General features: G+C 35.7%; 1 protein-coding gene across 6 annotated transcripts in view; it reads left to right on the forward strand.

Annotated features, from left to right (window-relative positions):
* Positions 1-13,423, forward strand: part of Fer (FER tyrosine kinase) — a 371,379-nt gene that overhangs the window by 61,138 nt on the left and 296,818 nt on the right. For all 6 annotated transcript variants that reach the window (XM_070036017.1, XM_070036018.1, XM_070036020.1 and 3 more), the window contains one exon: positions 12,844-13,027. In XM_070036017.1, the coding sequence (XP_069892118.1) occupies positions 12,844-13,027 (184 nt within the window). The remainder of the gene's footprint in view (positions 1-12,843; positions 13,028-13,423) is intronic.

Raw genomic sequence — 13,423 nt, forward strand, 5'->3', positions numbered from 1 at the left:
TTAGAAATGTTCCTTCTATTCCTATTTTCTCCAGAGCTTTTAGCATGAATGAATGTTGAATTTTGTCAAAGGCCTTTTCTGCATCTGTAGCGATAATCATGTGATTCTTGACCTTGGCTCTGTTGATATGTTGGATTACATTTATTGACTTACGTATGTTAAACCATCCCTGTGTCTCTGGGATGAAGCCTACCTGGTCATAGTGAATTATTTTTTTTATGTGTTTCTGGATTCTGTTAGCTAGAATCTTGTTAAGGATCTTTGCATCTGTGTTCATCAAGGAGATTGGCCTGTAATTCTCCTTTTTGGTTGGGTCTTTGCCTGGTTTGGGGATGAGTGTGATATTGGCTTCGTAGAATGAGTTTGGGATAGCTCCTTCCTTCTCTGTTTCTCTGAAGAGCTTGAGGAGTATGGGTATTAGTTCTTGTTTGAAGGTCTTATAGAATTCTGCTGTGAATCCATCTGGTCCTGGGCTTTTTTTTGTTGGAAGACTTTTGATAGCTTCCTGTATCTCATTATAGGATATTGGCTTATTTAATTGGTTAACTTCTTCTTTGCTCAGTTTGGGCAACTTGTATTTCTCTAAAAATGCATCCATTTCTGCCCGATTTTCTTCCTTTAGAGAGTATAGCTTTTGAAAGTAGTCTGTTAGAATTGTTTGGATATCTTGGGTACGTGTGGTGATGTTTCCCGTGGCATCCCTAATCCTATTAATATGGGTTTCCTCTCTTCTTTTTTTAATTAATCTAGCCAATGGGCCATCAATTTTGTTTATTTTTTCAAAGAACCAGCTTTTTGTTTGGTTTATTTTGGTTATGGTTTTCTGATTTTGTAATTGGTTAATCTCTGCTTTTAATTTGGTTATCTGGCTTCTTCTAGTAGCTTTAGGTCCCATTTTTTCCTGTTTTTCTAGCTGTTTTAATTGCAACATGAGATTATTTACTTGGTCTGTCTCCATTCTCTTGATGTGGGCACTGAGGGCAATAAATTTGCCCCTCAGGACTGCTTTTGCTGTGTCCCACAAGTTTCTTTGTGAGGTGTTTTCATTTTCATTGAGTTGTAGGAAATGCTTTATTTCTTCTCTGATCTCTTCTGTTATCCAGGCATTGTTAAGGAGTGTGCTGTTCAATTTCCATGTATTGGAGAAATTTCTGTGGTATGCTTTGTTATTGAGAGCTAGCTTGATTCCACTGTGGTCAGATAGGATACAGGGGATTATGTCGATCCCTTTGTATTTGCTTAAGTTCCTTGCATGAACTATGATATGGTCTATTTTGGAGAAAGTTCCGTGAGCTGCTGAGAAGAATGTGTACTGTGTTGTTTTAGGGTGAAATACTCAGTAGATGTCAGTTAATTCCGCTTGCAGTATGGCCTCTCTTAATTCGGTAGCTTCTTTGCCAATCCTCTGGTTGGTAGACCTGTCCTTTGGTGAGAGTGGTGTGTTAAAGTCTCCTAGTATTATCGTATTGGGATCTATTTTATTCTGTAAGTTTGAGAGCATTTGTTTGACATATCTGGGTGCACCAATATTTGGGGCATATAAGTTGATGATGGTTATATCCTCCTCTTGGATTGTTCCCTTTATTAATATGTAGTGTCCGTCCTTGTCTTTCTGTACTGATTTTAATGAAAAGTTTATTTTGTCAGATATCAGGATAGCTACACCTGCTTTCTTACTGGGGGCGTTTGATTGGTAGATCCTTTTCCACCCCTTCACTCTGAGTTTGTTTGTATGTTTGGCTGAGAGGTGGGTCTCCTGAAGGCAACAGATGGATGGGTCTTGTTTTCTTATCCAGTCCTCAGTTCGTTTTCTTTTAATTGGCGAATTCAGCCCATTTATATTAAGAGAAAGTATAGAGAGATGCATTGTTGTCCCTGCCATTCCGTTTTCCTAAGTTTTTCTTTTTTCCTTTCCTCCTGTGCTTGCTCAGTTAGACTTTGAGTAACGCCTGTTTGGGGCAGGCCCCAGTTCCTGGCTGCTTTCTTCAGGTTGTGTCCCCCCTCTTAGAATTCTTTGTAATGCTGGCTTAATGTTTATGTATTCATTTAGTTTTTCTTTGCTATTAAAAGTTTTCAGTTCTCCATCAAATGTGAATGCTAGCTTTGCCGGGTAGATCAGTCTGTGGAAAACTTTTGATCACGGTTTCTTCACAAATACTTTCTTCTCTAAATTTTCTGTCCCTCAGAGACTCTAGTTGCATGTACATTAGGCCATGTGTACTTGGTCACAGCCTGTTGGTGCTCTATCTCATTTTCCCCCTTGGCTTTTCTCTGTGTTTGTTTTATTTTTGTTAGCTTCACTGACTGGGCCTACAACATTACTAGTGTTTTATTATGCAATGTCTGCCTTTCATCCGATCCAGTGATTGTTTTTTTTTTCTTTTCAAGATGTGTAAGTTTTGCCTTCATAAGTATGATTTGGATGTGTCCTTAAAATTTTCATTTATCTACTTGATGTTTTAAATGTATGTAATTGTTATACGTGTTTAAATCTTTGCCAGATAATTTTAACATCTGTATTATCCATATTCAGTTGCATTTTGAATAATTTTTTTTTCTGATTCTTTGCTTGCCTGATAACTTTTAGTGGAATGCCAGACATTGTGATCCCCCCACCCCCGCTGTGTATCAGTACCATTCACTTTTTTTTTTTTTTTTTGGTGTTAGGGACTGAACTCACAGTAATTGAGCATTCTGGGTGAGCACTGTACCATTGAGTTACAAACTCCAGCTCTAACTTTTTTTTTTTTGGTCGGTCGTGGGGCTTGAACTCTGGGCCTGGGCACTGTCCCTCAGCTCTTCAGCTCAAGGCTCTACACCTTGAGCCACAGCACTACTTATGGCTTTTTCTGCTTATGTGGTGCTGAGGAATCAAACCCAGGGTCTCATGCATGCAAGGCAAGCACTCTACCACTGAGCCACCTTCCCAGGCCAGCTCTAACATTTTTAAGGCTATTTAACTTCTAGTCAAAGAAGAAAAAATGAAATATATTGATTCACAAAAAAGGAATAATAAATGTTAGCTTTTGAAAGATTTGGAACTTAAAAATCATATTATTAATACTTTTTCAAGGTAGTGTTTTCACTGAATTTTTTAGTGGTTTTTAAAATTTTTTCTGTATGATACTTATACAAATATTTTCTCTGTGTGTATTTTGTTTGGTATATTGATGTGAGAATTCAATTAAGGTCATTTCTGATGTTTCTTTTGTGTAAGTTCAGTAGGTTAAATCTAGTATATGTTATCTATGCTATACTATACTTAGACAATTGTTTACATAGTGCATTTTAAAAAAGTAGTTCTGTACTTTTAGGTTCACTAAGTACAGTAGTCACACTTTCTGTCATTGTGACAAATTCTGTGTGAAAAGAACTTAAGGAGGAAGGATTTATTTTGGCTCAATGTTTCAGTCCATTCTCCTATGTCTGTTTATTTTGGGCTCATGTTGAGGCATCATACTGTCACAAGCTTGTAACCTAGACTGCTCACCTTGTGATAGACATGAAACTGAGCAAATAGAACCAAGGATAAAATACAGCAGGACACAGTCCCAGCAACCCTACCTCTGAAGTTTCCAGAACGTCCCCAAGTAGCTCTACCAGCTGGGGACCAAGCCATCAAAACACAAGTCTGTGGGGAACATATTTCATATACAAACCATACCACCAATGCCCATCAATATCAGTTCTTCTTTATCTGTGTTCTATTTGTCTTTTGATCTCCTGTGAAATGTGCAAAAAGTTTTTAAATATAAAACTTGAAGGAAGATGTTTTTATCTATTTTTTACATTGAGATATCATTTGTTTTTGTATTAGAAAATGTTACAAATTTCAAGGTTTATTAATTTCTTTGTTTTGGTGATTCTGGGTATTTTTTTAGGCTGGCACTCTACCACTTAAGCAACAGCCATTTTTGTTTTAGGATATTTTTTAGGTTGAGTCTTGCTTTTTTTGCCCTTGGCTCATCTTATGCCATGATCCTCCTGCCTAAGGCCCCCTGGCCTTCTTCATGAAACAGGTTGTTTTATTGAGATGGGGTCTTGGTAACTCTTTGCCTGGGCTCTCTTCTGTGGTCCTTTTGATTTCTGCCTTCCAAATAACTGAGATATAAGCATGAGCTACAGGGCCTGGATCAAGGTTTACTTTTTATTCTTATTTTCTTGTCAAGAGATTTCTTAAAAAACTATCACAATATTAAGCTAAGTAAGCCAGGCCCAAAGAAGAAAAGTAGGTTTAGTGTTTTCCCTCATTTATAATAACTAAAATATGTGAACATTTGTAATAACTAGAATATATGACATTCTTAACAGGGGATTACAATAGCCCAGTTTCTAAGTGCATAGGGCCATATATAATGAAGCGTATCAACATGAACACCATGAATGGGAAACAAGAGGTTCTTATTATGTCCTGTATGCAGTTTTGGTTTTCTTTCTTTCTTGTCAATCATGGTCCTTGAACTCAAGGACTGGGTGCTGTGTGTGTGTGTGTGTGTGTGTGTGTGTGTGTGTGTGTGTGTGTGTGTGTGTGTGTGTGTGTGTGTGTGTGTGTGTGTGTGTGTGTGTGTGTGTGTGTGTGTGTGTGTGTGTGTGTGTGTGTGTGTATTTTTGCTCAAGGCTAGTGCTCTACCACTTTGCGCAACAGCTCTACTTCCAGTTATTTTTTTACTTGCGGGTAAAATTGGAGATAAAAGTCTCATGGACTTTCCTGACCTGGCTTGCTTTGAACTGTGATCCTCAGATCTCAGCTTCTTGATTAGCTAGGTTTGCAGGCATGAACCACCAGTACTCAGCAATTATTTTCTATATATTGAAGATAGATCTTATGAAACTAATGTGAGTGAGTTTTATTAAATTACTATTTTCACTATTGAAAACATTAATAGTGTAACAATGAACACTTTTTTTCCTTCCACTTTTTCCTTTCCTCCCTCTCTCTCTCTCTCTCTCTCTCTCTCTCTCTCTCTCTCTCTTTAAAAGCATTATGCGGGGCTGGGAAGGTGGCTCAGTGGTAGAGCACTTGCCTTGCATGCTCGAGGCCCTGTGTTCAATTCTTCAGCACCACATAAGAAAAAAGCCGGAAGTGGCGCTGTGGCTCAGGTGGTGGAGTGCTAGCCTTGAGCTGAAGAGCTGAGGGACAGCGCCCAGGCCCAGAGTTCAGGCCCCATGACTGGACCCCCCCCCCAAAAAAAAAATAAAAGCATTATGCCCCAGGGCCTTAACACTTAGGCAAGTTCTTTACCACTGAGCTACACCTCCAGCCTTCAAATTTTCTTATAGACACACACATTTTTAGTACATGGGTGACAACTGAAGAAATAAACCTTCAAATTTTCTTATAGACACACACATTTTTAGTACATGGGTGACAACTGAAGAAATAAAGTTGAAACTATGTCTGTTTAACTCTCGTGTCTGTGGTTTTGCTAACTTTGCTTGTTCTGATGAAGACAATAAATTAGAATTTCACTAGTGAAAGGAAAGGCAAAAATACAATGCCTTAGTTTTAGACTTTAGAGGACTTCATCTTCCTTATTTATTCTGAGAGTTATGTTATTCATTCTCAGATAGTTTGGCCTATTTCCCCACCTTGTTCATGTTGTAGAAAACATTATTTTCACCCACATTTCTTCATGCAGGCACTTGTGTATATTTTAAGTAGCACATTTTTCCAAAGTGAAAAAAGGAGTAAGTGCAATGTCTACTAATCTTATAAAATTTAAGCAATTCCATGTTGAACCGTATGGTAACAAGTGAAATTAAGTATGACTTTACTTTGATGTTTTATAATTTCTTGAAGATATACAAAAAGATCATAACAGGTGTTTCAAAAAATTACTTACTAGCTAGATAATCTGATGTAGTCTACCTAATTCATTGTGTATGCTTAGAGTTATAGTAGGCTTTAATATTTACCAAGCCTCAAAATACCCATGATAGTACTTGGAGGCCTTTTTACATAAGTAAAAGTCTGCATGCATATGGTTTGTCACACATCATATTGAGGGTACAAAATTGTATTATACCTGCTTAGATCAGTCAGTTTAGAGGTGCTTGAAAAGGACTTCTTACCCTCTTTTATAACAAGAGTGGGGAAACAAATTCTCTACCTAATTATTCTTTCTCTATGAGAAACAAAAAAGAGTGCTAAGGGATTGGTAAATCTATGATAATTTGTAATCCTTACTTTAGATCCAATATGAGGTACCTGCTGCTAGAATTGTGGGGCATAGCTTCAAGTTCATTCACAAGTAAATTTCTCTGTAATTGAGAAGTAGATTTTCTAAAACTACTTGATGCATTATGAAAGTTCTGCGATATAGCTAATTAAAATTAATTTCATCCTTTGAGTTGTCTCTTTAGAGTACTTTAATTAAGAAAACGAGTTTGAAATATGAGCCCGTTCTTGAGACAGATGGTTAAATTTATGTTTAAATAAATCCAACTTGGAGGGAAATGAATAAAACCTTTTTAAAAGCTGTTTGTTAATTTCCTTAATATGAATTCACCAAGAATGACTGCTGTCCTTAAACATCAGAATCATGTGCAGGGTAGTTAATGACGATCTGGTAGAAAATATTCTGTAATTCAAGTTGATCTCTTTGTTCAAGATGTGTAAAAATACATTTTGGATATAGAAGTTGTGAAAAGACAAAGTAGATTTCAGGCTGTGATTATTGTTAAGAGTTTGGATCTAAAAATGCCATCCCAACCCATCTGCTCAAGGCTGGTTACCAGCTAATAGATTTTTGGGAATGACAGGATCATCAGGGCTCAAACTTCATCATTGATTAATATACTGGTACACTCATAATTTTTTGGGTTGTTTGTTGGTGATAGAAATGTAGCGTGTAACACTTACTTAAAGGGCTTTTGGAAGATAGGCTTTTGAGGAGAGTTTCTTATCCTCTATTACTTTCTCTTTCTTTGCATCCATGTCTCCAGTATCTTTGCTCTACCAGAAACTCCATGCTGTTCTGCTTCACTTCAGGCCCAGAAACACTGTAGCCAGCCAACCTTAGACTGAAACTTTTGATACCATGAACAAAATAAAGCTTGTTTCTTGTAAGTTAATTTTCTCAAGTATTTTGTCACAACAAAAAGCCAATACAGTTCTTAGTCATCAATTTTGTTGAAGTGACCTGAAAGTGAGAGATATTCCCTTTGGATGTGCTCATTAATACATGATATACTAACAGCTTTTTTTTTTCATAACATGAATGCTTTTCACTGCAGAGAACTTAATATGATAGAAACTTTATGAGGTCATTAAGAGTAATGGCACTCTTGAGTTCTAAATCTAATTTGCATTATGTTAAAGCTGTGCAGAATTGGGAATGACAGTTAAAATATTCTCATTAGGGGCTGATCTATTTTATGGAATGAAATATATTACATCATTCATATCTATTTTTTATATAGACTGCTGAAAATAAAGTGAAAGCATGATAATATGATTTGTTCCTACTTTGCTTAGTTTTGTTGAGTAAGCAAATGTAATTTCCACAAAACTAAGAGAAAGAAATTAAGAGGAGTCAGATCCTTTTGTTGATTTTTTCTATATTTTGTGGTAAGCTGTTTAGAAATGTTAATTTTGGACTTGCTTACTAGAAAAATGGTATCAGAATATGTCATATTATCACAGGTGGTAATATGAACAGCATGACTTAAACAGCAGATGATAAACATAGTATTTTAATGCCTTAATTTTTTTTTTTTGGGTCCGGTCATGGGGCCTGAACTCTCGGCCTGGGTGCTGTCCCTCAGCTCTTCAGCTCAAGGCTAGCGCTCTACTACTTGAGCCACAGCGCCACTTCCGGCTTTTTTCTTTTTTCTTATGTGATGCTGAGGAATCGAACCGAGGGCCTCATGCAGGCAAGGCAAGCGCTCTACCACTGAGCCACCTTCCCAGCCCAATGTCTTAATTTTTTTTAAAAGTACCTAAATTTAATTATTTTAGACTTAAGAATATTTCAATTTATGAATTTAGGAACAGTAGCAGGAGCCTCCTGATTTCTGCCTCCTAAGTATCTGGGATTACAATTGTGAACCACCATATTCTAGAGCCATGGATAACACCATTGCTTTGGGTAGAGTAATAGTTGGTAGTACCTATTGGAGCAAACTACTCCCACTGAAATCTTAAGAATTTCCCGTTAGGTCTCACATCTCAAAGGTACCACCATAAAACAGTAGTGTCATATCTAGGGATCAAGACTTTAACATGTGGACCATTAGGCAATATTTAGGACTCAGTTAAATACTTAGATATGGGAGAAATACATTTCTCTGTTATTTAAATATAGAGGAGGATCACAGAGTGGAGGAAAGCCCCGCCGTCTTCTACATGTGCGTTCCATCTTTTTGTCTGAGGAAATGACTTCACTTGTTGCCATCTCCTAGCCATGGAGTCTGCTACGGGCTGGCCTAACAGAGCCATGATATGGATTACTTACAAAGGCTAAAAATTTACTGTAAAATTGCCAGCAATATTGGTTTCTCTGGCTTCACTCTGTCTAGATTTTCATCCAAATCCTCTTCTTATCCAGACGTGGGTCATACTGGATTAAAGCCAGAGCATATGATTATTCTGAAATGATAATTTTCTAATTCTATTATTATTTTTAGTTTCATTAACTAACATTTAAAAAATAACTATTTTTTAACATAAAGAAGTGCTCCTTTGTCTTTTTAATATGTTACCATCATTCATTGAGTACTTATTTTCTTTCTGCTCCATTTCTTTCAGTAATCTGAGTTTCTTTTATTTTTATTTAGAAAACAATATTTGGGACCTTGGATGTGTTCATTATTACTGGAATATCTGTATTCTAAGTCTTCTCTCACACGCTCTTACTGATATACCCATTGATTATATTAAAACTGAAGGTTTCTCATAGATATTTATAGCTCCAAATCTAATATCATAAAGTCAATTTAATCTTTCCTATGTAACATTTCAACTTCTTTTTCTAACAGAAACTAAGCATCTGTTATTTGCAGTATATTTGCTTACTGACTCAATGGTAGAACATAAAAAATTTGCTGCTTACTGAAGTTCGGCAATTGTCTTCCATGCAATCTCCATCTCAATGAATTAGGAAGTTCAGATAATTTAGTTCTTAGATGTATACTACATAAAGTAACTCATTCATTGTACCCACATACAACACTTGAATTTAATTTCCATATGAAACAAACATACTTGAACATTTAGCCTGACTAAAGTAGAAGTTAAGATGAATTTCTATTCATTTTCTTCTTAATAGTATTCTTAGGATAGTAATTATATGTGTATGCTTTGGAGTGTTTAGAAAGAAAAGAAAAAATGATAAAATGTTTAGCTAGCCATTCAAAGCAGATTCTACTTGTAGGAAAAACAGAAAAGAATCACTTTGTTTTCAGAAAGTAATTATTTTTTATTTATTGTCAGAAAGCTTTCTACCATGATATTCATTCAACACATGGTAAGCACTTCAGAAGTTTGTAATGAAAAATACTTGACTTTTTAGACTACCTTAATGAGTAGTCTAGCCTGTCTTTTGTAAATGTCAAACTTACATAATTGAGTTTTGCTAGCTTCATGATATTGTTTATGGCATGACATGTTGTATGCACAATGTTATTACAAAACATTAAACAGATTTGTCAACAAGTGGTGGCAAAAGAATTATAATTCAATCTATGAATTTCATTATGTTGGAGGAGGAAAAATGGAATGTTTTCCTCCATTTTAATTGATACACAGAACACTTCAAGCCCTGCTTCGGTGCCTCTTGTCATCTAAGAAAAAACATACAGTAACAGAGATATAATTCTTTGTCAATAAGAATTTGTTCACTCTATCTGCTTCACTTTTAATTTCATATGTAAATGCTTAAAAGAAAGTATTGATCTGAGATATTCTGACTCCAATAGCAGTATGGCTCAAATCAAGTCAGACTGTTTTATTACAATAATCTCTTTTTAAATATTTTTATTATAAAGATACTGTACAGAATACAATAATGTTTTTAAGTGAAAAGAATTAGACCTTTTACTGTAATACTGGCTTTTCTATAATACTAACATTTTGAGAAGTTACTTACATAGCCTCTATATAAAACAAATAAAAAAAAGTACAGTAGAATCCCTTTCTAAACCACAGCAAGTGAGCATGTGTTATAACTCTTTGTTCAAACTTAGAAGAGAGATGGATGATAGATAAATATGTATATACAAGAATAATTTCTCACAACCAAATATACAAGTTTGTATGAACTGTATAGTACCTTTCCTTTCCAGGACCTACTAAAGCATAACTTAAAGAAAGTTTAGTTTTAAATCTCAACATATTTTTGCATTGGATGATTTCAGAGACATTTTTTTTTTAAATCATGGTAATGACTGCCAATAGGCTATTGATTTTGACCATAACAGTTTCCTTCAGATTGTTGCTCACATGCCTAAGACAGAAAAAGAAATCTAAGAAGTTCTTAAGTTTTCTATTGTTATGCTATATCATACAATCTTAGTGAGTTGGGTGTTGTATATTTAGTGAGTCATTCTACTCCAGATAGGAAGACAGATGGGGCATCTGCAGTTTAGAAATCTGTGCAAAGAGCAAGGCAGATGGATTGGTTTAGATTTGTCCATGAAAATGTTTATCTGTGAGCATGACTCTTGAAGTCAGAATAATACATTTAGAGAATTTTCCCAAAATAATAAAATTGATATATGAAACTAATAGTTTTGAAAAGTAACCTGAAATGTAAACTTCTTCAAATTCCTTAATTATGCCTTTTGAACTGCCGATAAGAATCAGTGAAATAGAATACTTGGTCATCATTTATTTATTTGTTTTATTATAATTATGTAGATGGAAGATATCTTTATAACTTGTAATTAATTGTACGTGATCTTTGGAGCTCTCTGTTGTCTGAATCAGTATGTTTAATTTCAAGAAACAGAAACAAACTGATTTGAAAATGGTGAACCAAAACAAAGGTCACCCAGGTGCTGGTGGTTCACACCTGTAATCCTAGCTACTCAGGAGGCTGAGATCTGAGGATTGCAGTTCAAAGCCATCCCAGGCAGGAAAGTCTGTGAGACTCTTATCTTCAATTAACTACCAGAAAATGGAAGTGGCACTGTGGCTCAAAGTGGTAGAGAACTAGCCTTGAGCTGAAGATCAGTTCAGGGACAGTGCCCAGGCCTAGAGTTCAAGCCCTATGACCGACAAAAAAAAACCCCCAAAACCCAAAACCAAATCAAAACAAAAAACCCAACAACAAAACCCACAAAAAACAAAGAACAACCAAACAAACAAAAAAACAAAAAAACAAAGGTCAGCGGTGGGGTGTAGCTTAAGCTGTAAAGCAGTTACTTAGCAAATGAGCAAACTTGAGGTTGATTGCTCACTCCACAGGACTGAAAAAACAAAAAGCAAGTGAAAAGCAAGCAACACCATCAGAAATGTTGAAATGGGCCCCAGGAAGGGGAGTAATAAGCTAAGGCTGTTCTAGCAGCTTCTGTAGCAAAAAGTTGTGAACTTCACCCTCATTCAGAAATGAATATTGCTTTGCTTCTATCAAAAGATTGGTTTGTGAATGGTCTGATGTCCATCTTGGATCCTGAGTGTCAGCTTCACAAAGGAATCTTCTGATGTGTGTGAATGAGGAGAGACAAATTTGGTCATTTTTACAAGAACGTTCCAGGGCTGGCCATAGATGTGACATTACTTGGGACTACTTAATGATATGTATTTCTATAAGAAGGAAGCTAAGTATTCATGGATAAAAATATATTAATCTGAAAATTATACTAACTGATGTGATGTAAATTATGCTAACTGAACATGTGGGGAGGATATGTTCTTCAGTATCTTAAATATAATTTATTATATTACTGACATGATTTATTAATTGCTAACTTATTAATATTATCCCAAATGCATACAGAATGAGTTAAGAATTAATTGCTGGAGATTTGTGTTAACTGTGGTAAGATGTTCATTAAATTCTAATGTACATTCTTTTAAATTCAAAATTCAAGCAGAATGGAATTTTTTAAATACCCATAGATTGTACCTGAATGAGGATAATATTTCTGTCATACTGAAGTTATATATTTTGTCTATATGATTACTACACGGGTTCATAAAATGAACCATTCTGTGGGGTGTAGTCAGAAAGTATTTAAAAAAAAAAACTTTTTCTGTGTGTGTGTATGGGGGGGGGGTATGATCCTGAGGCTCAAACTCCTGAACTCAAGGCCTAGGCATTGTCCCAGAGCTTTTTAACTCAAGGCTAGCACTCTACCAATTGAGCAACACCTCTACTTCTGGCTTTTTGGTTAGTTGGAGATAAGAGTCTCATAGACTTTCTTGCCAGGGCTACTTTTGAGTTGTGTTCTTCAGTTCTCAGACTCCTGAGTAGCGAGGATGACATGCGTGATCCATTGACACATGCTGCATTTTTAAAGTGTCTGTTTGCTCTATAACATCTCTGCTCATAACCCTGTCTTTACTAAAAACTCGAATGCAGAACTCACTTTTTAACATTATTTGCAAGCTTTCTTGGTTAGACAGTTTTATGAGAACTGCTGTTGTAAGTTACTTTAAGGATGAGTTGTACATTTATGCGATCACCAGAAATGTACTGTGCAGTATGCTGCTTCTTAGCAACTTCTGTGCTAAGTGTAGGAAAACAGTACTTTGTATAATTCTGTACACATAGTATGTTTTCAATGGATGTGTTATTTGTAAACTGTGGGAAATAATAAAAAATAATGAGAGTCTAAACTGCATATAGTGAAGGTATGACTTCAGTTCTTATCTCTTTGCTAACTTTTTTTTCTCCCCAGGGAAAGAAACAGAAAAGGCCAAGGAACGTTATGACAAGGCCACAATGAAACTTCATATGTTGCATAATCAGTATGTGTTGGCATTGAAAGGAGCACAGCTTCATCAGAACCAGTATTATGACACCACACTTCCACTGCTTCTGGACTCCTTGCAAAAGATGCAAGAAGAAATGATAAAAGCACTGTAAGACACACTTCCTTTTTCTCAGAAAATCCCTTCAGAAGTCTGTTTCCTCTTTTTCTTAAATTTCTGCACCTCAAACCGATCTCATCTCATTGTTTTTTTCCTTCATTTTCACTGCTGGTGCTCCTTCACTTTGTGCTGCATCTCCTCAACTTTCCACTGGAGCTGCCCATACTCAGCTTGCAGATATATAAATAAATGACTATTTCCTATTTTACTGTTCTTCAGATTTAGTACTTAGAAATGGATATGCACATTAATGAGTCAACACTTTTACTAAAAAATAATAGATGAAAACCTGTCCCCCCACAATAGTTAGATATTTAGACTTTGAACTGTGAAACTTGAAGAAAATAATTTTGGATGTTTATTTACCAGCTTCTTATTCTTTGTTTT

Source organism: Dipodomys merriami, unplaced genomic scaffold, assembly GCF_024711535.1.
Source record: "Dipodomys merriami isolate MVZ:Mamm:240054 unplaced genomic scaffold, mDipMer1.0.p SCAF_27, whole genome shotgun sequence".
In the NCBI taxonomy this organism is placed as follows: domain Eukaryota; kingdom Metazoa; phylum Chordata; class Mammalia; order Rodentia; family Heteromyidae; genus Dipodomys; species Dipodomys merriami.